Source organism: Trichechus manatus, unplaced genomic scaffold (assembly GCF_000243295.1).
Source record: "Trichechus manatus latirostris isolate Lorelei unplaced genomic scaffold, TriManLat1.0 scaffold00045, whole genome shotgun sequence".
In the NCBI taxonomy this organism is placed as follows: Eukaryota; Metazoa; Chordata; class Mammalia; order Sirenia; family Trichechidae; genus Trichechus; species Trichechus manatus.
In genome coordinates this window covers 4,988,673-5,016,072 of record NW_004443981.1, presented here as the reverse complement: position 1 = coordinate 5,016,072, position 27,400 = coordinate 4,988,673, and the positions used below count along the sequence as shown (strand labels likewise).

General features: G+C 49.1%; 1 protein-coding gene across 2 annotated transcripts in view; it reads right to left on the bottom strand.

The window, feature by feature from the left end:
- SLC24A4 (solute carrier family 24 member 4) overlaps positions 1-27,400 on the bottom strand; it is a 210,439-nt gene that overhangs the window by 31,739 nt on the left and 151,300 nt on the right. Inside the window, exons 3-11 of one of the 2 annotated variants that reach the window (XM_004376678.3) lie at positions 24,714-24,790; positions 20,626-20,700; positions 19,396-19,480; positions 18,727-18,830; positions 17,905-17,979; positions 12,577-12,602; positions 10,705-10,758; positions 9,426-9,568; positions 3,777-3,946 (exon numbers count right to left, since the gene is read on the bottom strand). In XM_004376678.3, the coding sequence (XP_004376735.1) occupies positions 3,777-3,946; positions 9,426-9,568; positions 10,705-10,758; positions 12,577-12,602; positions 17,905-17,979; positions 18,727-18,830; positions 19,396-19,480; positions 20,626-20,700; positions 24,714-24,790 (809 nt within the window). The remainder of the gene's footprint in view (positions 1-3,776; positions 3,947-9,425; positions 9,569-10,704; positions 10,759-12,576; positions 12,603-17,904; positions 17,980-18,726; positions 18,831-19,395; positions 19,481-20,625; positions 20,701-24,713; positions 24,791-27,400) is intronic. The other variant, XM_004376679.1, reaches the window with a different exon arrangement.

Sequence of the window (27,400 nt, the reverse complement as noted above, 5' to 3'; positions counted from 1 at the left end):
GTTTCCATCGTTTTGCTATTGTGAACAATGCTGCCATGAACATAGGTGTGCATATGTCTATTCGAGTGACGACTCTTATTTCTCTAGGATATATTCTTAGGAGTGGAATTGCTGGATCGAATGGTATGTCTATTTCTAGCTTTCTGAGGAAGCGCCATATCATTTTCCAAAATGGTGCTTCTGTAAAGATTTTCAGCCTAGGAAACCCTATGGGGCAGTTCTACTCTGTCCTACAGGATTGCTATGAGTTGGAATCAACACAAAAACAAAGGGTTGGGTTCGGTTTGGTTTACTAAATGGGGGAAAGATAGAGGTCATGTTTCAAGAAACCAAAAGTTTTCCGTTTTCCCAGGAATGTGGTAGCCTTCACAAAGGTCACCTTTTATCTGGTTCTCATTAGAGGTATTTATGGATCAGCTTTAGGCCTTGTGGGTAATGACCACCATATAATGGCCACATATTTCCCTTCCAATTACTTCAGCAGGAGATCAAGGGACAGTAAACGTGGCCCCAAGGCAATACACTTAACTGAGTGCCCAACACCTATCCTTGTAGTTATTGAACTTTTTTTTTTTTTAAAGCCATTATCACTTAAAATGTTATTTCTAGAAAAGAAAGTGGAACTGACCTTTTCGTTGTTTTCATATCAGTTTTAGGCAGGGACTCCTAACCCATGAAGTCTAGAGAGATGTGGAAATTAAAACTTTTTTCCTCCAAGGAGACCACAACACTCAGTCCCCCAAAAGAGCAGAGTGACCTGGGCCCACGATTCAGGTTCACACACGCAGGGTAACAGTTGCTGCTTGATAGGTTAACTGACAGGACATCTTTGCTGTCCAAAACAATCGAGCTATACCACAACAGAACCGGAAAGGGGACATGATTTAGTAGCAACATGAATGGTGGTAACTGGGGGTGGGGGGAGATCTTATGACTCTAGCTTAACAGCAATCAACAGAGGATTGTACTTGGAAAAAATATCTAAAGTGATCTGAGGTTGTATTAAAAGACGCATAGATTATAACATGAGGGAGGTGATGGATCTTACTCCCTTGTATTCTGGGCTCCACATGTTGCCAGAGACAGACACAAACGAGGAGGCTTCCAGCGGAGAGTGATGAGATGGTGGGGGCTGGAACCTTGCCACAGCAGGGAGGGGGGAAAGTTGTAAGGATGTTCAGCCTTAAGAAGCGAATAACAGGTGACAACAACAACAATAAGCAAGAACAAGTGTCTCCAGTAGGGGCTGAATACTGTAGAGGGAATCAAGATATCAAATGGAGGGGCTAGGGGAGGGTGGATCTCTAAGGATCTACGCAGTCTCCCTTTTGTGGTCGACTCTGATTTGGGTTGGAATCCTTGCTCCTTTTTACCTATGTGGTTTTGGGCAAATGGCTTCAGCTCTCTGGTAGATAAATGGGAAATATCATTCCCTTCCTCACAAGGTCATTAGAAGGATTAATGCCACAACACAGACAAGAGTCTAACACCTGCCAGGCACCCAACAAGTGTTCAATAAATTACAGATGGTTTCATCAGCTCAAAAAGACCAGCAGTCTGGTGTCAGGCAAGGAGGAGAGAGTGGTGGGGATGAAGGAGGTGGGGGAGCAGGGGGTAGGTGGAGACTCATGAGGGGTAAAAACAGAGTGTGGGGGAAACTTAGGTCCCTGGCAACTTAGCTCAGTGGCTGTGGGTGGAGATGGTCGAGTCAGGCCAGGTACAGCCTTTGGGTGGAGGAAAGACAAAGCCCCCACCCTAGTCGCCACCTGATGAGCCCTGGTAGCACTCCTTAAACCAGTTAAGCTCTTGGCTGCTAACCAAAATGTTGGCGGTTGGAACCCACCCAGTGACTTCACAAGAGAAAGATCTAGAGATCTGCTTCTGTAAATACTACAGTCAAGAAAACCCTATGGGGCAGTTCTACTTTGTCACATGGGGTCGCTATGAGTTGGAACCTCCTCAACGGCACCTAGCAACAAGAAGTAGCCACCGAGTGCCTAGTACCCACCCCTGCAAGCCCTCTCACAGGGCTGCTCCGCCATCTCTGATGATAAACAAGGGCACCCATCCCCCAAGCGCATCTCCCATGGGTTTGTTTTAGCTTTGCAAACTCCTCTGTAACGTCGGGAATTAAATTAAAATAACTGAAGAATACCTGAGACCACAAGGGTCTTCAGAAATAACTTCGGAACTGGGCATTTTGTGTTTTTTCTTCTTCCCACTTCCGTTCCATGATGAATTTCCCTGAAGACACTACTGAGCTTCCAGGCATTAGCCCTTCACGCCTGTGTCACCACATTTTTAGAGGTGGAAGCATCCTGGCCAACACCGTCAGACACAGAAACCAAGGCCCAGGGAGATGAAGGGACTTAGTGGCTAATTCGAGATGAAAACTCAGAACTTCTGACTCCTAAGCCCAGCCTCTCTGGCTCCCCACGCTGCATTCCCGGGCAGGCAAATTCCAACATGATGGAAGACAAGGTTTTCCCAGCTTCTTAAAACACTTGGGAACGACAACCAGCATATTAGCAGCTCATCAAAACCCCATTATTATATCCCTGGCTGCAAGTGCCACAAAAAATATACTCTAAACCCAAATCGCAAAATCCTTAATAGTTGTTCAACACCCGACCCCTAGCACTCAGTAGGTACAATGATCATGTTCATGAAAAACAGCCAGGACTCAGTAAAATTTCATTGGTTCAAATTTTACTGATTTGGAACAAAATAATTCAGAATGACTCAAAACTTGGAATAGTGGTTTCCCTTACTTAATACACTTTCCCAGGAGAGGGCAAATTACATATGAAATCAAAGTAGAAATGTTCAAAATACAGAACCTTTAAGCACTGTGAAATACCACGCTTGCATACAATCAATGTGCTAAGTACCAATGATCAGCTTTCAAAGTTTAAAGCCTTCTAATAACTAACTACCTAAGGAGCCCTGGTGGCACAATGGTTAAGAACCTGGCTACTAACAGAAAGGCTGGTGGTTCAAACCCACGAAGCGGCTCCACGGGCAAAAGGCATCGTGTCTGCTTCTGTAAAGATTACAGCTTAGAAAACCCTAAGGGGCAGTTCTACTCTGTTACATGGAGTCACTGTGAGTCGAAAATCGACTTGATGGCACCCAACAATAATAACTACCTGCATGTGAGGATAAGGTCTTAAAACTCCAATGTGCACATAGATAGTAAAGACTGGAAGAGCTGATAGGCAATAAGCCTATCTTTGCTCTACTGTTTGTACATTAAATAATAGTCAAGATTATTTAATGATTGTTTTTTAAATGAGAAAGAGACACACGACACAAAATTCAAGCGGAGTGAGAGGGTACAGAGTGAAAAGGAAGTTTCTCCCCAGAGGCAATCACTGCTCACCGGTGTCTTGGGGTTTCCTTCTAGAATTTTCTATCCATAGAGAATAGCTGTGTATTCATCTTTTCTTGCTCTAAATAGCATTTTAAAGAAACAATCCATACTTCAGACTGGTCTTTCTCCAATTAGTTCTACCCTAGTGCCTGACAAAATACTTAGCGGAACATTGCAGGCATGAGGTTTGATTGCTGTCTGCTTTCAAATCCCACCTGAATGGGTCATATGCTGCCTGCGGTTGATGTTCAGGCTTCCTTAAACAGGTATATCGACCAAGCACAGCCTGGCGGCAGACACCCTGGTGGCCAACACCAGGAAGAGCCCTAATAATCCAGGCCTTGTCATGGTATCAGAACCTATCTAAAGCCACTGGTTCTTACTGTCTCTTAAGCAAACTTACCTCGTTAATTATGATCCTGCTGGCCATCCGTAGTCGGGTCCTGGGCCCAAATTTATTGGTGATCATTACGCGTAAGCCCGCCTCTGGGAAGGTGAACTTGGGAGGACTGGAGCTCATGATCTCGTCCACCATCATCACGGGGTTTTTGCCATATTGCGGCTTCTCCTTCACTATTGAACACAATGCCATGATTAGTGCTGAAATCTCCCTGAGGACACACCCAAGGGCTGGGACAGCTTCCCCTTGTGTGGTATGCTTCTCTGGGCTGTGGTCCTGGCAGCTGACAGCCACTTGGAAGCCAGTCTGGAGTGACAGGCCTCAGTGCCTCTCATTGGTCGAAGTGGGTCACTGGTTCTGCAACGCCCACCATCTTGGATATTAGACAGACCTCATGGGACCACTCATCAGACACCCCACTTCTAGCCCCCAATCTATGGATGCCCCCTCCCTTCTGGAGCCCCGTCTTGCCTAACTGCAGAGGTCTTTCAGCCTCACTGGGCAGTCCACCTTACAAGGTCCCCGCTGCCTTTCCCCCATGACTGTGACTGTGAAGGGACCTTTCTTTCCTCTGGTTGACAGTGGTGCAGACGAAGCTTTACAAATTGACAGGGGTCATCTGGAATGGAAAATGTTGGGAAAACACCAGACAGCACTGGCTCTAGACTTCCCACGCGGCCACTCGTCCTGCCACTCATTTTGGTGCTTTTCCTTAAATGACCATCTCCACCTCCCCGGGAAGGGTGCTCCTAACTGTCCTTTGTGAGGCAAGCAGTGAGGTTCCCAGGGCCTAGATGAGGCCGCTGTGCCCAAGGCGGGAGCCTGCTTGTCCAAGGGCACATGGTGAGTTACCTGCTGAGCCCAGCTGCTTTGACAAAACCCAGGACTCTCCAGGAGTGGGGCTGCTCCTTCTCTCTACCTTTCCTGCCTCACGAGGCTGAACAAAGCCTCAGTCCCTGGACCTCCTCCTTGTAACCTCCACGAACATGTCCTGGGCTGGGGGATTTGACATTTAACTCCAGAGTCCTGGAAGATTCTAGAAAATGAACTCATGAACACAGCACACACAAGCAGGCTGAGTGTTCCCACTGAGCAGCTGTAAGAATGGATGTGCCCCTCCCTCCGCACTGATAACCAGTTCCCGGTGAGAGTTCTTTACGAGCAGTAGGGTAACCAGGGTCCGGGTATAGGGAGCAAACCCGTGCGCGAGTTAATGGTACAAACACAAACAAACGCACACCAAACTCACACCCCTCACCAAACAGGCAGCAAGGCTCGGCAGACAGGAGGCGTGTGGGTTAGAAAACAAAGCCAGGACCATGCATTTGTCGGAGATGGACGCCAACCTCCAGCGAGGCACGCGCTGGGCTGGGCTCATGGGATTTTTTTTTTTTTTTAAATGCATGTGTTATTGCTTACATGAAAGCAGATTACTTACAATTTAGAAGAGGAGAGGAGTTAAGGAGACAAAGGCCAACAGTGAGTGCCAGATATGATTAGCGTGCGGTGGGTGCCAGAGGCTGGGCAGCATTCTCTATGGCGGTGCAGTGCCGGGGATTATTTGGAGGAGGAGGTTAGTAGAGGGGCTTCTACAGGGAGCATCGATGCTCAGGCCTCTGGCCTTCGGGATGAGCCCTCGCCTGGCTGAATGTGATGGCTCTGCTCCCTCTCTGAGGAGCGGGAGTGCCCACAGCCCCTCCCTGCTGCAGGACCCTTGGTTCCCACCTTGCTCAGGACCTCCATCTCAGAGGTGAGTGGGAACTGGCCAAAGAGTTACAAGCCCCATCTAGTAGATACGGCCCCGTCATGGGCCCTGGGGAGCCCTGGGCTCAGAAGGAGGGAGCCGATGGAGCGTCAGCCTTCTGAGGTGGCAGCCCCGATTGCTGCACTCCAGGCACCATGTCCTGGGGCTGCCCACCAAGTCGCAGCACAAGGTGGTACATGCAAGCCCAGAGAGGCTCCCCAGAAGGTAACTTAGTTACAGCACGTTTTCCCCCAAGTTCAGCCCAAGGCCGGGCACCGTCCTCTTCCTCCCTGACCCAAGTCAAAGCTGTCCCAGCGCCAGGGCAGCCTGGGATGGTCCCACACTGAGCGCTCTGAGCTAGACTAGCTTGGTCCAACACAGTGGCAAGGGTCAAGGGGGGACCTGGCTGTTAGGCTGGGTCCATGGCCACCTGGAAACCACAGAGGACAGGCTGGGCTCCCAGTGGATGGAACCAGGGTGCCTTCCTGCCTCTGTCCCCAGGACTTTCCTTGGTGGACTGCGCCCTGCTTTCTGACCAGAATTGCAATGTGATGTGAAACATTTGCAGAAGTCTTAGAAAAGAGACTAAATGAACAAAAAACAAAGAACTGGGCCAAGCCAATTTGGTGAGCTGAGCTGCATGACCTTAGAAAAAATTTAAGAACATAAAGGTGTTTTGTAAGTGTGGCGGTAAAAGGCTTTATAGTTTCCTCTCCTGTCAAGAGGTTTGCTCACAAAAATTCTGATTTTCTGTGTGTATGTGTTCCTGAAAGAATCTAGCAGCCAGCAATCTTGTATTCTGTGGGTGGGTGCTTAGATGGCATCCTGCCTGGAGGCTGAGGACAGGCTGAGAGGAATTCTGACACCGTTTCAAGATTCCCTGACAACGTCATTCAAAAAGGCAAAGTCCCGAAGCTCCTGCTCTCCTCAGACCCACCAGAGATGTTACCAGGTACTTCCTCCTCCTGCTTCAGTCAAATCTGTTTCTAAGGGACAGTGCACTGGAATGACTCACGCATGGCGCTCCGGGAGCCTTTATAGGACAGTGAGAGGCTGTGAGGGAAAGGGCAATCTTCCAACTAGGGCTAGAAAACCCCAACATCTAAATATTTAGGCTCCCACTCTCCAATTCCAGGAGAGCAGGCCTGCCCTTCTTTCTCCCCTAGTCTGGAGGAGGCATTATCTTCATTCCTTCCTTGGTGCTTGGGGGAAGGCAGAGTCCTGTCTAATCTTCTAGTTTTCTAGAAATTGTCCCAGACTTGAAGAGATTTTGGGAAAAATAAACTCGTGGGGAAATCCTTATTGTGGTGGAAAAGGGATGGAGATGTGTCAAGATGAAGCGCCAGAAAAGGTCCCATGCAGGGAGAGGCCTGAGGGGAGCCTGGATTTCCCTGAAAGGGCCAGTAGCTGAGGCCTCCGCCATATTGGAAACAAGGAATGCGAGCAGTAGGACACTCCAGCAGCCACAGAGGGTGCTAGGTAGCTCTTGGGCTGGCATTCCCCACTCGCTATCTCTCACTTGCCATGCCAGTCCAGGAGAGCCTGCGGGCACTGATCTCATGTCTATGTGACTGAGCAGGAAGCAACCTCTGTCCTGACTGTGTATGGAACCTTCGAGATGTATCTCAGAGCCATTGTGTCTGTGGAGCTAAAATCCAAAAGCACAGCAAAAAATGCTGCCTCCCCTTCTGAGGAGGTTGTCCTGGAAACGGGCTCTCCACCGGGGCAGCCTACTCTGTATTAATGAAATGTAGCAGCGGGACGGCTGTGTTTTGACACACAGGCAAAGTCCCACGCTCTGAAGGCTTCCTTTGCTCGGTCCCTAGTGGGTGGGCCTCTGACAGCCAGGCTGTGGCCTTGACTGCACCCCTACCCCCACCCCCACAGTCTGCTTCCTTCTGTATAGAGAGATTCACCCTTCACTTGCGCACCTGCTACAAGTGTCTCCTCTTGGGGGTTACCTGAGATCGGGGACAGAACGCATTTGTTCAAAGTGTGCGTGGGTGAAACCCTGACTCCGATCCACAACAGAACAAAGACCTGGTGGGCAGGGAGCAAGGAATATAGATTACAGCCACTAAACGTCCTAGAAACAGGCTCACAAGGCCCCTCCATGATCGCCTGGCCCAACCACTGCATCACAAATAAATCAAAGTCGCCTGAAAGAGGGCATGACTAGCCCAGGGCCACGGGGACCAGGGCGAAAGACCTCCCAGGTAGCCAGTCCAAGGTTATTTCACCTGGCTCCACAGGCCTTCAATAATACTGGGGGATGGAACTCAAGAAAGCTGGCTTAAATCTTGACTTTTGATACTCTAATTGTAAGAACCTACTCAGGCTTTGGAGTCCCTGCGTGGTGCAAAGGGTTAATAAGCTCAGCTGCTAACTGAAAGGTTGGAGATTTGAGTTCACCCAGAGGTGCCTCAGAAGAAAGGCCTGCTGATCCACTTCTGAAAAATCAGCCACTGAAAACCTTATGGAGCACCGTTCTGTTCTGACACACACGGGATTGCCATGAGTTGGAACTGCTTGATGACAACTGGTTGGTTATTCAGACTTTAACACTGGTCTTGGGTAGGGAGGCACGTGAACTCTCTCTCTTCCTGGCAGCCTCCCTAACAGAGAAAATCACCTGGTGACTGGCTGGATTATCAAGAAACGAGGACCAGGTTTCCAAGGAAGCAGCCAGTCAGGCCAGGACAATTCAGGGTTCTACAGAGATGACAAAAGCAGCCGCCGTGGCGCAATGGTTAAGTGCTTGGCTGCTAATGGAAAAGTCGGTGGTTCGAACCCACCAGCTGCTTCTTGGGAGAAAGATGTGGCAGTCTGCTTTCGTAAACATTACGACCTTGGAAACCCTACGGGTTAGTTCTACTCTGTCCTATAGGGTCGTTATGAGTCAGAATCGACTTGACAGCATCAGGTACAGAGATGACAGCGGCTGGCTCCAGAGACCCAGAACCCGTTCCCAGACAAGGGGGCCAGGAGCAGCTGAGGAGATGAGGCTGCCCTCCCCCAGGGCAAGGGGCTCTGAGTGGGGTTCTCTGGGGACCTAGTTGGGGAATTCTTGCTCAGCTCAGTGGCTGCCTTTCCTGGCCTTCCTGATTTTCTGGGCAACTGTTCCCAGCCCGGGAGCCAGTGGGTCCCTTCAGACTGGGCCTGGCACGCGAGAAACTACGGGAAAGCTCAGGCCTGCTTTGCCACCCCCAAGCCCTCAGCTCCCTGTCGCCGGCCTTTTACATGGGTCAGAGAGACACCACGGCCTTTCAGGAGAGCAAGCAGGGCCTTGAGCCTTCCTCAGGTTTGGAAAATTCCCAGGGATGGGACATTTATTTTTCTTACCTTCCCTCTATCCTTCTTCCATCTAAGAAAACATCAATATACGTAACATCTCAGACCCTAATTCTCCCTCTTCACTGAAGTGCCTTTGACCAAAGGTAAGTCCTGGGGTTGGGGGGAGCAGTGGTTCAGTGGTAGAATTCTCTTCTTCCATGTGGGCGACCTGGGTTCAACTCCCAGCCAGCGCACCTCAAGCTCAGCCACCACCTGTCTGTCAGTGAAGGCTTGCATGTTGCTATGATGCTGAACAGGTTTCAACAGAGCTTCCAGACTAAGGCAGACTAGGAAGAAAGGCCTGGTGATTTACTTCCAAAATTCGGTCAATGAAAACCTTATGGATCACAATGGTCTAATCCACAACTGATCATGGGGATGGCAAAGGACCAGGCAGTGATTTGTTTTGTAGCGTATGGGGTTGCCATGAGCTGACTCGACAGCAGCTAACAAATACACATCCTGAGAGAGTGACAATTTAGGGGGAGTGTGTGTGTGCTTGTGCACTTGTGTGCACATAAGAGAGAGTGGCTTCAGTGACAGTATTTGCAACCCTCCTGTCTGCTCAGCCTTACCTTGCCCCAGCAATGGCATGGAAGGGTCATCATAGTTAACGTCATAGTAACCATTACCATCCTCCAGCTCATTGTTGACCATGCTGCCATTTGCAACAGTCTTTTGTTTGATTGTGAAAAAGGCTTGCATCTTCATATTGTACCTGGAAGGGTAAGACAGGAGGTCAGGGGGAACCTGGAAGGGGAGCCTCACCGACCACATGGGAGGGGAAGTCTGCTAGGGTGTCCTGCGGGGAGGGAGGTGGGGAACCAAGGTTTCCTGACTGAGCTGATGGGTTTCCTGACAGGAGCTTGAGAACAATGTGCAGTGTGAGGGGCTGCTCCTCCTGAGTTATTAGGGGGCTTTCTGGGGGCGTAAGAGACCTTTAGCCCAAGAAAATGATTCATGCTTCCTTATTGTAAGTTACAAGCCTGTCCTAATAGAAGAAGTTCAGCCAAGCCTATGGGACAGGCTTGAAGGAGGCACTACCTGGTCTGCCCAGTTTCCCACAAGCAGCAAATCACATCATGTGGGCCGCTCTGCAGACAACCCTGCTCTCTCAGAGCCAGCCCTGCCGTCCGCTGCGAGAGAAGTGAGTCTCTCTCGGTCTCAAAGCCCCTCAGGCCAGCTGCCTCATTGAAAGGCACTCAGAGAGGAGACCACTGAAGGACAGTTCTCTTGCAATTTGACAGGTTATCACCCATTTTTATTAAACACTATGGGGGTTTATAGTTTCATCCAACTCAGACGGTTGTTTTTCTTTTTAATTACCTGTGGAGGTGTGAGGAGGAAGCTGAAACCTGTGTGGCTCAGCTCATAGGTAGTCTGATCTGGGCTCCTTCCAGAGTGACATGGAGCTTACACCCTCAGTGCTGTGAGTGGCGCCCCCTGTGGCTATGCATGGCAGTGGCCCCGAGAGGCGGATCTTAGGAAGCTAAAGCTGCCTGGCTTTTTGAAGACAGCGGTATTAAACTGACTACAGACTTACAGAGACAGAAAGAAAGCCTGGCCACTCTAGGGGTGGGGAAGCAGCAAAGAGTAGGGGTATGAAGATCCTTGCTTGTATCTCATTTTGGGGAGCAGCCCCCCAGCATGACTCCCCTGGCCTGGCTGTGGACAGTCCCCCAAACAGTGTCTGAACATCACTCCCCCACACTCTGGCTGCCCCCAGCGGGATGCCCACTGGAGACCTAGGGCTGGCCAAAAGGGTTGGAAAGATCTCACGGAGGAGAAGGAGAAGGTTTTTTTCCGACTCCAGCAAAAGGCTAGAGCAGCCCAGGAGAAGGGAAGGGCACTTACTTCATGATCAGAATATAAAACACATACAAGATGATGAGCACCAAGCCTTCCCACCTCAAAGAGAAAAACAAGACTGTGGTTAGAGCCAGGCAGGCACCCCCCTCCCCGGGCACGTGGGGCTAGGGTGGAAGAGGGTGGGGTGTCTTTGTCTGTCCTGTCCCCGTGCCCAGCCCAGACCCAGGCACGCTGGCTGAAGACACCCCGGCCTGCAGCTGCCCCCCCATCTGAAGCCCTCTTGGTGACTGAGAGAGAAAGCTGAAGTGGGGTGGTCTACTCATCTATGGGAGGTCCGTAGCACCCAGGCAGAGTGCCCCCCCGACCAATGAGACTTGGGGGAAGGGCAGTGGAGGGACCAGGACCACTACACCTCAGGGGTCAGGACAGGTATTGGCCTGGAGTCACACAGATACAATCCTAAGAGACTCTATGGCCACCTGAGATCCAGAGACCAGAGCAGCTGTGATGCAGGTGAAAAGGGGCCTGCATCCCAGGAGACCGTAAGAACTGACTAAGACAGGGGCAGTGCCCAGGTATAGAAGCCTCCTGGGAAACAGGGTCGGGTAGGGGGTCTTGCTGGGATGCACTGTTCCTGCTCTCCTGTAGCCTGGCGATCTACTTCCAAAAGATCACAGCCATGAAAACCATATGGGAGTGCAGTTCTACTCTGATACACACGGGGTCGGCATGTGTCGGGATCAACTCCACGGCAACTGGTTTTTTTTGGTTTTGTGGATGCAGCTCCAACCCCATGCACGTTTGTGGCCCTGACCACAGGCCTCTGAAGAAGCCACACAAGTTGTATGTAGCTTATTTGTTCATCTGACAAGCATGTGCTGAAGGCCTACTACGTGCCCAGCGTGGGCTGCTGTCATTTTGGGAGCTGTTTCTTTGGTGACACAAAACCCACAGACTAGCAGAACCAGAAAGGGCCGTGGAGATGATCTAATTTAGCATCCCCTCCAACTCCACCTATGGCTGAGGAAAATGAGACCCAGGGAAGCAGAGACCTTCCCAGAGCTGGGGGCAAGGCTGGGACCAGGACTCAGGTACCAGCCGCTCATTCCAGGCAGCCAAATGTCCTCAGCCGGATCTCCTCCACATATCGCCACAAGTAATCATATGCAGGATGCAGATTCTGAACCACTGTCAGCACAAAGAAATTTTTATGGTTTCTAAACACACCATTCATTCATGTGCTATAAAATAGGGTGTAGCTAGCAATCTTTTCTTTGGAAGTTTGTACTTTATGTATCTTAATGAAGGGATCATTTCCTACATTGATGTCAAAGGCAACTCCCTGTATTTTGTTCTAAATTATTAATTTTAAAAAAAAATTTTGCTTTTTATAGTTAGGTCATTAATTCCCCTGGGAGTTCTTCTTGTATAAGGTGTGAGGGAGGGATCTGATTTTATTTTCTGTTGTATGGTTCCCAGTTGTCCCAGCAGCATTTGAGACCCCCATCCCTTCCTCACTGCATTGTTGTGACACTCCTGTCATATCCCGACGTCCCACAGACTCATGGTCCCATTTCTGGATTCTTGGTTCCAATAGTCCAGACTGCCTTATGTTTATTCCTGTGCAAATTACCATATTTTTTCTTTTTCTTTCTTTCTTTTTTTTTTTTTTTTTACTATTTTAGCTTTAGGATGTATCTTCATACCTGTCAGGGTGGGAATATTAAGGGAAACACTTTTTGTCACTTGGGAAGGATAAATAAAGGCACGATTGCTTAGAATTGTACCATTTGTACTTCAACAAGTTCATAAGTTTATGTTTGTAAAAGTAATAAAAATGATTCAATGAACCGAAGAAACAAGGATGCTGGAAATGAACAAAAAAGGAACAGCAAAAAACAAATGTTAAAAACTTACCACACAATTTCTTCATCATATATGAACTGCAAGGCAAGGGAAACAAAGAGGGGGCATGTTTATTCCAAAAGAAGAACAAATGCAGACCCCAAAGCACCCAGAGCTGACTTACACTGGCCTCGTTCTTTGCAAGCCGTTAATGTGCTCAGCTGCTAACCAAAAGGCTGGAGGTTCAAGTCCACCCAGAGGCACCTTGGAAGAAAGGCCTGGCAATTTACTTCCAAAAAATCAGCTACTGAAAACTCTATGGAGGACAGTTTTACTCTGACACACAGGGGTCACCATGAGTTGGAACTGACTCCATGGTAACTGGTAAGCATGCAGAGCCAACTCAAATCGGCCTTGATGTCTGTTTTACAGAAACATGGGCTCGTCTTTCCACCTCTGGGCTTCTCAACCGCAGAAAGTGACCTTTCCATAGTGGCACCTGGGCCAGCAAGACACTGCAACATGTGGCCGCAGCTTAGCATGCTTTGTTACAGTCCAGGTAGCCGATTAAAGGGGGCCCACGTGGCAGTAGCCTCCCCTCGTTAACGGACAAGAGTTCCAAAAATCAAGAAATCTCAAAAACTGGAAAGATATCTACATATATGTAAGTTGTATGGATAACACTGTGAAGAATGGGAATTCCAGAACACTTAACTGTACTCATGAGGAACCTGTACACAGACCAAGAGGCAGTCATTGGAACAGAACAAGGGGATACTGTGTGGTTTAAAATCAGGAAAGGTGTGCATGAGGTTTGTATCCTTTCACCATACTTATTCAAATCTGTCTGCTGAGCAAATAATCTGAGAAGCTGGACTATATGAAGAAGAACAAGGCATCAGGATTGCAGGAAGACTCATTAACAGCCTGCAATATGCAGATGACACAGCCTTGCTTACTGAAAGCAAGGAGGACTTCAAAGCACTTAGTGATGAAGATCAAAGACTACAGCCTTCAGTATGGATTACATCTCAACAAAAAGAAAAGAAAAATCCTCACAACTGGATCAATAAGCAACATCATGATAAATGGAGAAAAGACTGAAGTTGTCAAGGATTTCATTTTACTCAGATCCAATTAATGCCCATGGAAGTAGCAGTCAGGAAATCATGCAATGTATTTTACTGCATTAAGCAAATCTGCTGCAAAAGAACTTGTTACAGCGTTAAAATGCAAAGATATCACTTTGGGGACTAAGGTGAGCCTGACCCAAGCCATAGTATTTTCTATCACCTCATATGCAGACAAAAGCTGGACAATGAATAAGGAAGACGGAAGAACTGATGTATCTGAATTTCGGTGTTGGTGAAAAATATTGAATATACTATGGACTGCCAAAAGGATGAACAAATCTGTCCTGGAAGAAGTACAGCCAGAAGGCTCCTTAGACACAAGGATGGCGAGACTTCATCTCACATACTTTGGACATGTTATCAAGAGGGACCAGTCCCTGGAGAAGAACATCATGCTTGGTAAAGTAGAGGGTCAGTGAAAAAGAAGAAGACCCGCAATGAGATGGACTGACACAGTGGCTGCAACAGTGGGCTAAAACGATTGTGAGGATGGCACAGGACCAGACCGTGTTTCTTTCTGTTGTGCATGGGGTCACCATGAGTCAGAACGGACTCAACGGCATCTAACAACAACAAGAGTGCGCACGTGTATATGTATGTAGTTTTCCTAAAAAATAAAGAAGAGAGACCCTTTGGAAATTCTGAGGGAGGAGGCCCAGCGTGGACTGTTTGAAGGGCAGCCAGGGGTGGCGGTGGTGGTGGTGGGACACCATGGCTTCCTAAGACACCAGTGACATTGTCAACCACCTCCACCCAGCATCTCCCACATAACACACAAATGATGCTGCCCCTGTGGTCCAGGTGAGGACTCCTCCAACCGCCCCCACATGGCCCAGTGTGGAGACAGAGGTGGAGGGGGCTGCTCCCCCACAAACCTGATCTTGGAGACACAAGGTCCCTATACATGATGTGAGGAGAGGCCAGAGGGCTGTTAGCTGGTGTCTGACCCAGCGCACCCTCTCATTGCTGTCATGGTGGGCAGCATCCTCAGCCACTGCTTTGGGTAGCCACTTCTGAGAGGCTCATCCCCCTCAGGCATTGCCATGAGGCTCCCCAAACTCAAGGCTCTGAGAAAGCAGCACTCAAAAGGGAGAGGAGGGTGGTGTCACCACCGAGGGAATTCTGGGACTCTTTATGGGATATTTTTAGGTTTTACAATGACTGGAGGGCTACTGGTGGTGGTGTTGTTCGGTGCGGCCAAGTTGGTTCTGACTCATAGTGACCCTGTGAACAATAGAACGAAACATTGCCCGGTCCTGCGCCATCCTCACACTCATGGCTATGTTTGAGCCCATGGCTGCAGCCACTGCGTCAATCCATCTCGTTGAGGGTCTACTGTGAAAACTAAAAATACCCCCGTAAACTTCCCCAAGGCTACTGGAGTCAGTGGGTGGTGCAAATGATGAGGCGCTCGGCTAATAACTGAAAGGTTGGAAGTCTGAATCCACCAAGAGGCACCTCAGATGAAAGGCCTGGCAATCTACTTCCAAAAAGATCACAGCCATTGAAAACTCTATGGGGAGCAGTTCTATGCTGAAACACGTGGGGTCACCATGAGTTGGAATTGACTCGAGGGCTACTGGTTTGGTTTTGGTGGGAGGGCTACTGGCATTTAGAAGCAGTGAAGGCTGGAGATGCTAGACAGCCTAAACCCTGGGAAACAGTTTCACTCAAACTTTTTCCACATTTGGCTCAAGGTTTGAATGTCTTGCTAAACATGCAGGTAAGTGAAAAACAATGATCTGAGCCTAAAATCCAATTCCATTTTACAAATACAAAGCATTTTTATGTGGTTTCAGTAAATACTTAATTTTCTAGCAATGTGACTGTTACGGACTAAACTGTGTTTCTCAAAAATATGTGTAGAAATCCTAACCCCTGTACCCATGGACGTGATCCATTTGGAAAAGAGAGTTTCTTTTATTATGATGGAGCCCTGGTGGCGAAGTGGTTAAAGAGCTTGGCTGCTAACCAAAAGGTCAGCAGTTCAGATCCACCAGCCCCTCCTTGGAAACTCTATGGGGCAGTTCTACTCTGTCTTACAGGGTCGCTGTGAGTCAGAATTGACTCCACAGCAACGGTTTTGTTGTTGTTGTTGTTATGAAAATGAGGGCATACCAGAAAAGGGTGGATCCCAAATCTAATCACTTCTGGGTTATAAAAAGAGCAGAAGAGACACAGAAACACACACAGGGGGAAGACAGACGTCAAGGAACTTCAAGGAACTTCTGGGGTTACTGACAAGGATGGACCGCTCCCTAGAGCCACTCTCTGAATTTGGACTCCTAGCCTCCTGAACTGTGAGAAAATAAATTCCTGGTCTTTAAAGCCACCCATTTGTGGCATCTTTGTTACAGCAGCACTATATAACCAAGATAGTAACTGTTGTGCAAACTGAAGGATGACCATACTTAGCTTTGTTCAGAATTTTCTCACAAGGTATTCATTATTTTGGAAAAATCACATCAACCATCACTCATGGTGCTTTAAGGTGCCGGCACAACATGCTGGCATCAGTCTGCATTCGTAACTGTCAGGCGAGGTGGTTTCCTGAATGGGGCAACGTCAGATTACTCCACTGGGTTTTCTAGTGTGATCGGGGGCCCTGGATGGAGCAGACGGTTAAGTGCCTGACTACTAACTGAAAGGTTGGAGGTTCAAACCCACCCAGAGGTGCCTTGAAAGAAAGACCTGGCGATCTGCTTCCAAAAGGTCACAGCCATGAAAACCTCATAGAGGGCAGTTCTGCTCTGCACACATGGGGTCCCCATGAGCTGTAATCAATCAGAAGACAACTGGTCTGGTTTTGTGTTTTTTTCAAGTGTGGTCACGCTGAAGCGTTCACATACTGAGAAAAGTATTCTTGCATTTTATGCCTCCTTTATATTATAATTAGGGCATTATGTTGATTTTTGGGAAATTGTGTAGAAGTAGATTATTTTATCTATAAATTTCATTTTCAGGGGTGTGGTAGGCAGCCTTTAAGATGCCCCCAGTGATCCCCCTCCTGGTATTCAGTCTCCCCTTGAGTGGATATCAGCTCCTCCCCCGAGTGCCGGCTGGACCTAGTGACTTGCTTCTAACAAACGGAATACGGCGAAGTGACGGGACAACACTTCTGAGGCTAAGTGACAAAAGACTGCGGCTCCCATCTTGGGTGGCTTCTCACTCTCTCTCTGAGGGAACCTAGCTGCTATATCATGAGCTGCCCTATGGAAAGGCCCAGGGGGCAAGGAACTGAGGTCTCCGGCCAACAGCGTGGCCCGAGCCCTGTCAGGGATCTGGAAAGCAGATCCTCCCCAGTCAAGCCTTGAGATGACCATGCCCCAGCTGACACTTCGACTGACGCCTCACGAGACCCTGAGCCGGGGGACCCAGCTATGCCACTGCCAGATTCCTGACCCGCAGACAATGGGAGATACTGAATGTTTGTTGTTCCAAGCTGCTGAGCTTTGGGGAAATTTGTTAGGCAGCAGTAGATAACTAATACAGGGGACATGGCTGTCATGGAAAGCTGGCTCTAGGTCTGGGAGGGCTGAGAACTGTCGCTCTAGGGTACATTCTGTGCACATGTGTGTGTGCCGTCCTTGAATGTAACCTGCCCCAGTGCCACCACGCTAAGGTTCCATGTGGATTGAAACCGCTCCCCTGTGGGTGACACATGCCTTGGCAGTAGTCTGTGTCATGCACATCACTGTCATGTGCCATGATGCCCCCCAGCCCTGGGGGGCCACACGTTATGCAGGACTGCTCGCCCCCACACTAGCGAGCCCCAGGCAGCCCTGTTTTGGCTCCTCTGCCTTTTCATTCTTTCCCCAGGCTCCTCCCTTGCCCCCAGCTGCCACTTCTGACTGCTTCGAGCTGCCCCTGTCTGCTCTGCAGTGGCCATAAAATCAGAAGCTCTGCCTCTACAGCTGGGTCCCCCAAAGAGTCAATGGCTCTCAGCAAGGATCTGCAGGGCCTCTGAGGAGCAAAGAGCCTGAGCTCTACGGTATGGACCGGGTGACAGGTGCCTTGGCATTTTCCATATCTTTTTGCTTTCAAGATGGGGCTGCTCCATAACCAAGGTGTCAGGGATGAGGTTTTTGGGAAAGGGAGGCACGGTGGTGGGGAACCGGTGAACGTAATGCAGTGAGTGGTCGGCACACTCCATTACTGAGGGAGCCGTGGGGTCTCTAGTTCTGATGCAGGGCAGAGATGGGCAGGGGTCCCGGGACTTAGCAGGGTCCTGGCCACCACGACACCTGGGGCAGGAGGACTAACTCACCGCAATAAGCACGATGACAGAGAGCGTGTAGTAGACGGAGTCCCGGCACACGGCCCACCACGTCAGGCGCACCACCTGCCGGTCACAGGGCTGTCAGCTACTGTTGCTGGGCAACGGGGTGGGGGGACGCAGCTGGGGGGAGGCTCCCTCACCCCGCCCAGACCCCCACAGGTGCACAGGGGCAGGGATGCACCTACAGAACTCCTCCTAACTGTGCCATCTTGCTGCCTCTTGCTCTCCGTCACATTTGGAGAACAGATCAAAACCAAGTAATGCTTTTAAGGGACAGCAAAACTGCCGCTATTCCTCCAAGCACTAAAATCACACGTGTCACAGCAGAAGCTGTCTGTCAAGGTGGAGGACAGAGGCACTTGCTTGCTCCACCCAGCGCTGGTACCTTCTGACTGGCCGCCCACCTCTACCTCCCTCAGACAGGCAGGGCCCCCCACAAGGTCCAGCCTAGTACCCTCTGTGGCTCTGAAAACCAGGAAGGTGCCAGGTTTGTGCTTCCTGCTGGGAGGCCAGAGCCAGGCCCCAAATATTTCCAGAATCTAGCTCAGGGTAAGGGTTCCAAGAGGTGCTTGTTAAATATTTACTGCAGTCGAATGAACTCCCAGGCTAGGGCTGGCCGAGACAGCAGATGCTGTTCTTGCCTCTTAGACCCACAGAATGTCAGACACGGAAATCGGTTCAGAGTAGGAAGCTGGCTCGCTGACAGCCCCAGTGGGCAACCCCACTGCCAGCCCAGCCTCCCTGCACAAAAGCTTCCACTCCTACAACTAAAGGTGCTCGTCAGATAGGCTGGGGACAGGAATCACTGACCTGTCCAGCGAACAGCCCACAGACTCCAATTATACACAGGATGTTGAACACAGCGGAGCCCACGATGGTCCCAACCCCGACGTCTCCGTGGGTGATGAACACACCTGGAAGGAGAAAGATAAATCCTGGCTCTCAGCCACATGGTCCCAGGCCAGTCCCTTCCTCTCAGGCCCAGGCTGGCTGTGAGGACTGTGCGCCTGTACTGAGGGGTAGGGGAGGGTCTTACTCTAACAGAACACCCTCAATGTTAGTGAGAACGGCAAAACCAGAGAGTCGACAGTGCCCTCAGGGACAATCAGCCCAACCCTCCTATTTTTTAAAAGGCAGTTTTCATTGAGATATAATCTACATGCCATAACACTTACCCGTACAAAGTATACAATTCAGTGGTTTTTAGTGTATTCAAAGAACAGTGCAACCATCACCACAGTCTAATTTTAGAACATTTTTACCACCCACAAAAGAAACCTCTTAACTGTTAATGGTCATTCTCCAGTCTCTCCCGCCTCAATCCCCAGGGAACTACTAATCTACTTTCTGTCCCTCCAACTCTCCCATTTTACAGATGAGAAAACTGAGGTTCAGAGCTGACAATGCTCCCCACTTCCCTAAGTACCACACCTGGGCTCTCTCCAGATCCTGTGTCTCGGGCTGGTGGGGATTTCTTACCAATAACAGAGGCAAACAGTTCTGGCGTCGAGCTTCCTGCAGCCATGAAGGTGGCTCCAGCCACATCTTCACTCAGATGGAGTCTCTGAAAGAGAAGTGACCACCAACCCTCAGGGCAGTGGACATGCTGACTGGACATCTGGCAGCCAGGGCAGGCATGCGGGAGCAGTGCTGTAGGTGGAGCCAAGCTCTTCCGCTGGCAGCACCCTCCTTGAGCAGCCTGTCCTCCCCAGGTCCTGAGCTCATGCGGGCTGGCCACTCGGCCAAATGCCCCACTCCCTCCACTCAATTTGCTCTCCTGGCCGCCCTGCTCTGCTCCTGCCAGTCCTTCAGCTTGGAAGTTTCTTCCCTTTTCTCCATCTACTTTCTATTCATTCTCGGAGCCCCTGACTAAATGCCTCCTTGGTGAAGCCTTTCCTGAGGTATCCCCCTACAGCCGGCCACCCTCCTCAGACACGTGTTGTGTCTTATCCTCCATCTAGGAACACGAATTACATGGAGTGAGGGTTTGTGGTCCAAACGCTGACTATCCCCCCTGGACAATGAGCCCCTGAGGGCAGGGGCTGGGTCTTTCATCTCTGGCTCCGCAGTGCCTAGAACAGGGTCTGGCACACATGGTAGGTACTGAAACAAAGGTAATTTTCCCTCCTTGACTAGAAGCCAAACCAGAGGAAAGAGGTAGACTGGGGTCTAGTATATGGAGAGAAGTAAGAAAAGAAACTGCAAACTGACCAAATAATGAAAAGGAGAACACGTCAACTTGCAGAGGTCAGGACAGAGACAGCCCTGCCGTTGCAACTCAGCTTCCTACCCAGGCGAGTCATCTAGTGACTCGGATCCCTCCCTGTCACCTGCCACCTGCCACCTATAGCTGGTTATGGGAAATCAGCCCAGGTTGCAGGCCCGGCTGGGCTCCCGACTAACAGGGCTTGGCGTAAGCGCTGGCGGCCTGCCTTGGATCCAGAGGTTCTGCATAATGATTTCACGCTGCAGCGTTTTCCTCTGCCAAGCCCTTGGAGGGGATGCCATCCACCAACACCACCCTGGGGGCTTCGGAGGAAGGCCTCGCATGGGGCAGGCCCTAAGTGCATGGTGCGAGGTCTCTACACCTGGCGCCCTCACTCCATCCCCGGCCTTCTTAGCCTGTCACCTACACCCCACATGCCCTCAATCTCTCCCCTCTGCCCCCCAAAGAGCCTCCACAAGGGACCCCAAGTCCCTACCACGTACCTCGCAGATCTTCTCCAGAGACGGAACAAAGAAGTCATCACACACGATGGCCAAGGCGTAGAACATGTACAGAGCCTGGGTGGAGACAGGGAGAGGGAGTGTGTGTGTGGGGTGTGGGGGGCGCCTGTGATGTCAAAAGCCAGGCCGCGCGGCAGAGGCCAGGTGGATGGCAGGCACGGAGGAGAATGCCAGCACCATGGAGATTTGCTCCTTCAATCCCCTCACTGACAGATGTGGAAACTGAGGCCCAGACAGGAGATAGGACTTATTGGGCAGCATCAAAAAAAAAAAAAAAAAACCCAAAAAAACCAAAAAACCAAACCCGTTGCCGTCAAGTGGATTCTGACTCATAGCGACTCTACTGGACAGAGCAGAACTGCCCCATAGGGTTTCCGAAAAGCGGATGGTGGATTCGAACTGCCAACCTTTTGGTTAGCAGCCAAGCTCTTAACCACTGCGCCACCAGGGCTAAAACTCAGGACACATGGCTGGCTGGTGTTCCTTTCAGTGGCAACTCTCTCCTGGTGCTAGAATGCACCCTCGCAAGCTTAGAGCAAAGAAGGAAGGCATTTAGGGTTACTATTTTAAGTGTTTGAAATAATAATAATCCTGATTCACTCCTCCCACCCCCTCATTTTTAGGGAAGGTACCATTTTCTTGTAACCATATGCCAACACCCGCCCATCACCAATAAAACAAACCAAACCAGTTGCCGTTGAGTCGACTCTGACTCATGGAGACCCCATGTGTGTCAGAGTAGAACTGAGATACGTAGGGTTTTCAATGGCTGATTTTTTTCAGAAGTAGATCACCAGGGCTTTCTTCTGAGGCACCTCTGGGTGGACTCAACCTCCAGCATTCTGGATAGCAGGTGAGCATGTTAACCATTTGAATGACCCAAGGACTGCAAAGCAAACCATCCTCCTTCCTTTGTTAAAGGGCAACATGAGATCCAGCATTTCCTGGGATACTACTTGGTGTTGGCACGTTTAAAATATGCAGGCCATTTACAGTGGGGGACTCATGGAGTAGAGTTTGGATTCTAATGCTGACTCTGGGGCTTATTTGCCATGCGACCTTGGATAAGTCAAGTCTCTAGGTCTCAGTTTCTACATCTGTTTATGAAAGAGCAGGAATAAATCAGTAGTTTTGAAGTGGTTTTATACCCAAAACCCTGCCTGCCCATCCATCCTTCAGCCACCTGAGTCTTTGTTGACAGCCAAGCACTGTCTTAGTCACTGGGGATGCGGTGGTGAGGATGCCAGAAAAAGCCTCTGCCTCTTGTAACTTACCTTAGTGGGGGACAAACAGACAAAGTATCCATAACTGCCAGGAAGAAAAATGAAGCAGACTCTAGAGTCCATGTGATGGAATGAACGGGAGGTGATTTTAATGAGGATGGCCCAGAAAGTTGGCAGGGACTTGGCAAAAGTAAGGGAACAAGCCAAGTGACATTCTAGGGAAAGAGCGTTCCAGGCAGAAGTAGCAGCATGTGCAAAGGCCCTGCAGCAAGAGTGTGTTGGTGCATTTGAGGAACAGCAAGCCCACTGGTGCAGGCAGAGCAGAGTGAGAGATGTGGGAAACGCAGGATGTGGGGATGGAGGGAGAGGCAAGAGCCAGGACCCACAGAAAGGAACAGAATTTTACTCTAAGTGTTTGGGAAGTCACCTGTTTCTTCAAAGAAAATATGATGTGGATGCTCTGCTTGCAAGGAGAGAAAGGCTGGGCTCCTCCAGCCAAGACAGTGTGATAGTCTACACCTTCATGATTCATCAGATTAAGTAAAGCAGAAGATGCATTAGCTCTGGCCAAGTTATGTGAGGCAAGTATCTATTGGAGTCTGGGTATGTTGATTACTGGATTTGAATCATTATATCTTGGGGAGAGCAAAAGGAAACAAGTTCTGGGGGTGTGGGTAAAGGGAGAGACCTGTGACCAGTTTAAGGATTCTGAACTGAATTCGCAACCCACAGAAATTCCTCCCAACATCATCTCACAGGCAAAGGGCACCTTGTGAGGTCAAAGCGCCTCTCACTCCCTGACACACCCTCAGAAAAACTGGAGAGGAAAGGGGGCCAAAGAGGGCACTGCAATTCCCATCAATTGGGCCAGGGGCTAAACAAAATTTCCAGCCTTTACTGAGAAGCTTCCTAGTGCTGCAGCTAAAACTGGTCCCAAAGCTACATCCTTTTCCGGCTCTAAAGAACGAGTTGGCAATTTTTTTCTGTAAAGGGCTGGGTAATAAATATTTTGGGCTTTGTGCACCATGTGGTCTCTGTGCAACTACTCTGCTGTTGTGGAATGAGGACAGCCATAGAATAGGCATGGCTGTGTTCCAAGAAAACTTTATTTACAAAAACATGTGGTGGGCTGGCTTTGGCCCTACAGTTGGAGTTTGCTTACCCTTGCTTTGCACTGTTCCTGCAAAAGTCCTAAGGTGTTCTCGGGTTCAGAAGAAAGATTTTGTCTCAGCAATGCCAAGACTTTCATGAGGCAGGACCACAGAGTTATGGGACCAATTAGCCAAATCCACAGTCCCTTAGTAAAAGGGAAGGGAGTGTCAGGCCAGAGAAAACTAGAAAGATAATGACTCTATTCTAGAAATGATTTACAGGCCTGTCATTCAAAATTTGCCTGCAATCCACATTCCAACTTTTGTTTGAATTAATTAATGGTTTATCCTGTTCATTAAAACCTCAGTCATTCATTATTCCCTGGTTGTTACTGTGTGAGAATCCCAGATTTCGCTTTCTTAATTATCTCTTGCAAAGACTCATACTTGGTTGGATTTAAAGATACAAGCAGAAAGCACTGAGTGGTAGGGGAAGCTGTGATTGATCCACAGTAGATAGGCAAACCTGGGCCACCCGCATCTCCTCATACTATACAACAGACTTGGCACATTTTTCTGTAAAGGGTCAGATAGTAAATATTTTCAGCTCTGTGGGCCATACAGTTTCTGTTGTAACTGCTCAGCTCGACCACTGAAGCACAAAAGCAGTTGTTATGGACTGAATTTGTTCCCCTGAAATACCTGTTGAAATTCTAACTGCTCCCTCCTTACCGGCGAATATGACCTGCCTGGAAATAGGGGTTTTCTTTTGTTATGTTAATGTAGTCATACCAGAGTAGAGGGTCCTAAACTTAATCATTTCTGAGTTATAAAGAGAGCAGAGTAGACATAGAGACACACACGGGGAATACAGCCACAAAGAACACCAAGGATCACTGACAGACACCAGAAACTAGGAGAGAGGCTCACAGCTGAGACCCTGATTTGGACTTTCAGCCTCCAGAATTGTGAGAAAATAAATTTCTGTTATTTAAAGCTACTCACTAGTGGTATTCTGTTCTTTAAGCCACCCACTGTTAGGTAGCACTAGGTAACTAAGACAACAGCCAAAGATAATGCAGAAATGAATGGGTGTGGCTGTGTTCCAATAAAACTTTATTTACCAAAACAAGCAGTGGGCCAGATTTGGCTGTGCGCTGTACTTTGCTGACTCCTATCATAGAGGAGTTGATTCTTACCTATACTTTAGGTTTGAACTCATTATTCTTTTCTGAATTGCTACTTGAACTCTGCCATTTGTCATCAAGGCCCATCTAAAGATAGAGAGAAATTTGTGAAGAAGTTCAGTAAAGTTTTAGATAAACTATAGTTATGTAAAGATGGCAAAGTCTGGGTGGAGGAGAAATAATTATGGGATTATTGATAGCAATCATTTCCAGAGCACTTATTTCATGCTCGAAATGTCTGACACCCGCTACCCATACTCACTTGTATTTATACAGATGTGGTAGGTGTTATCACCCCCATCTGATTAAGTAGAAAGTGAAGCACAAGAAGATCTGAATTCTTGTCTTGGCTGTGGGGCCCTAGCTGTGTGACACTAGGCAAGTCCTTAAGGGCTTAAGACTCAGCTTCTTTGTTAGTGAGATGGGGACAGTATTTGTCCTCCCCATAGGACGGTCACATGAATTAAGCTAGACCTCTGACACGCTGTGACTCCACCACCATCCCCACACCAGGCAGACACAGCTTCACAGGCCTGAAGTTGGAGACACCAAGCATGGAGACCACTTACACCGAGGATATGCAGCAGGACGGCTCCATGCTGTCGCTCCTTGTTGGAGAACAGATCTGAGGGGAACTCGTGAATCGCTGGAAGAGAAGAGGAGACGGAAGAGCATTAGTTATCAGGGAGACGCCCGAGAAGCCTCACCTGGCTTCAGTCTGCCCGGGGGAGGCAGCCGGCGACTTCCCCTCAGTCCAGGGGCTGACCTGTGCTCTTAGGAAAAAGGGACTGGATACTGGATTATCCACAGGTGGCACAGTGGTTAAGTGATCAGCTGCTAACCGAAAGGTTAGTGGTTCAAACCCACCAGCCGCTCCACAGGAGAAAGATGTGGCAGTCTGCTTCCATAAAGATGACAGCCTTGGAAATTCTATGAGGCAGTTCTACTCTGTCCTATAGGGTCGCTATGAGTCGGAATGGACTCAAGGGCAATGAGTTTGGTTTGGTTTATTCTAGTACCTAGAGTCAATCGTGTTTTAGAGATGCCTTGTATTAACAACAACAGAGTAGGAGACACCTCACACCCACTAGGACAGCTATAATCAACAAGACAAACAATAACGAGTTGGTGAGGATGTGGAGAAATTGGACCTCTCACACACTGCCAGCGGGAATGTAAAATGGTGCAGCCTTTTGGAAAATAGTCTGGGAGTTCCTCAAAAGATTAAATACAGAGTTACCATGTGACCCAGCAATTCTATGCCTAGGAAGGAATATATCCAAGAGAAATGAAAATATATCTCCACACAAAAACTAGTACACACATTTATAGCAGCATTATTCACTGCCGCAAGTCAATTCCGACTCATAGTGACCCTATAGGACAGAATAGAACTGCCCCATAGGGTTTCCAAGGAGCACTTGATGGATTCAAACCGCCAACCTTTTGGTTAGCAGCCATAGCTCTTAACCACTACACCACCAGGGTTTCCAACAGATGAATGGATAAACAAAATGTGGTCCATCCATACGAGGGACTGTTCCTCAGCCATAAAAAGGGATGAAGGCCTGATACATACTCCAACACGGATGAACCCTGACAACACGATGCTGAGTGCGAGAAGCCAGTCACGAAGGTCAGGTATTGTATGATTCCATTTATAGGAAATGTCCCGAATAGGCAAATCTAGAGAGACGGAAGGTAGGTTAGTGGCTGCCTAGTGCTGGGGGAGATGAGGGTTTGGGGTGGCGATGGCTAAGGAGTATGGGGTTTCTTCTGGGGTGATAAAAATGTTCTAAAATTGATTGTGGTGATGGTTGCACAACTCCGTGAACATACTAAAAGTCACTGATGATACACTTTAAGTGGGAGAATTGTTTGGTATATGAGTCATATGTCAAAAAAGCTGTTACCAAAAAAAAAAAAAAGACACCAAAGAGGAAAATCAGGGAATAATTATGTGTTTTGCCCAAGGACCCCACTCACATTCCTAACAGAGAGCTCCCCAAGGACGTTAACTCATTTTTGGGTCTTTAATGAACGCAGTTCCTGCATTTGTCAGGCTGAGGCCTTGAGGCAGTGAGGTCTGTTCAAGAGGGCAGGCTCTGGGGTCCCACTGCCAGGTTCAAATCCTTGCTCTGATATTTACAAGCTGCATGTACAGGGGCCCATTCTTTAACCTCTTTGTGCCTCAGTTTCCTCTTCTGTAAAATGTGGACCTTGTGTTACCTCTAAAACATTTCAATCTTGCAGTGAGCAACTTCAGACCAGTCCCCTGCTAGGATTTTGGGGATATGCTTCCTTCACCACTGCCGGGTTGGAATCCCTGGATGGAGAAGTTTGAGAAGCAGGGCTCTGTGAAGGGACGAGGAATCATTGCTGGCACCTCCCGCCCCCCTGAGAGCTCAGGAACAGGCATCCTCATGCAAAGCCTTCAAGCTTGTCAGCAACTGCTAGTGATGGGTCCTCTTAATCTCTCTTCCCACTCACCCTGACGGGTAGGAAGAGAGCAAGAATAACCAACCAGTTGCCATTTAGTCAATTCCAACTCATGGTGACGTCATGTGAGTCAGAGTAGAACTGTGCTCCATAGGGTTTTCAATGGCTGATTTTTTGTAGGTAGATCACTGGGCCTTTCTTCCGAGGAGCCTCCGGGCAGACTTGAACCTCCAACCTGTCTCTTAGCAGCTGAGTACATTAACCTTTTGTACCACTCAAGGCAAGAATCATTGACCCATACTCCAGATAAGAAACCTGAGATCCCTCCCAAGAGCTCTAATGACAGCTTCAGGATGGGGGATGGCAGTACTGGCACTAGGAAAACCTGTCTCCCAGCTGAGCACTCCTTCTGCAGAGCCACCCAGAGCAGGAAACCGGAGTGGTTAGGGGTGAGGCTCAGGTTAGGTTAGATGGAGCAGAACCCGAGGCTGAGGTGGAGCAGGGGAAAGGATGAGGCTGAGAGCTCGGGTCCTGGTCTGCTTATCCCCTGGGCCTCCCTCAAGCCGCTCAGATGACAGGTGTGCTTCCATTGGCAGCCTGGGGTACAAAGCTCCATGTGACAAGCCCTCCCTTGGTCTCAAGAACACGCCTGCCTAGAGGGACACCACTCCTCCTGGTATGGGCTCTCATGGTCCTAGATGGTAGGCAGCCCAGTGAGGGACAAAGCCCTCTGCACTGTGTACAAGGACCATCCCCGACACCCCCAAGCAGCTCTGGGCAGCTTACCTGCCTCTTGGGCCTCAGGATGCTAATGGGT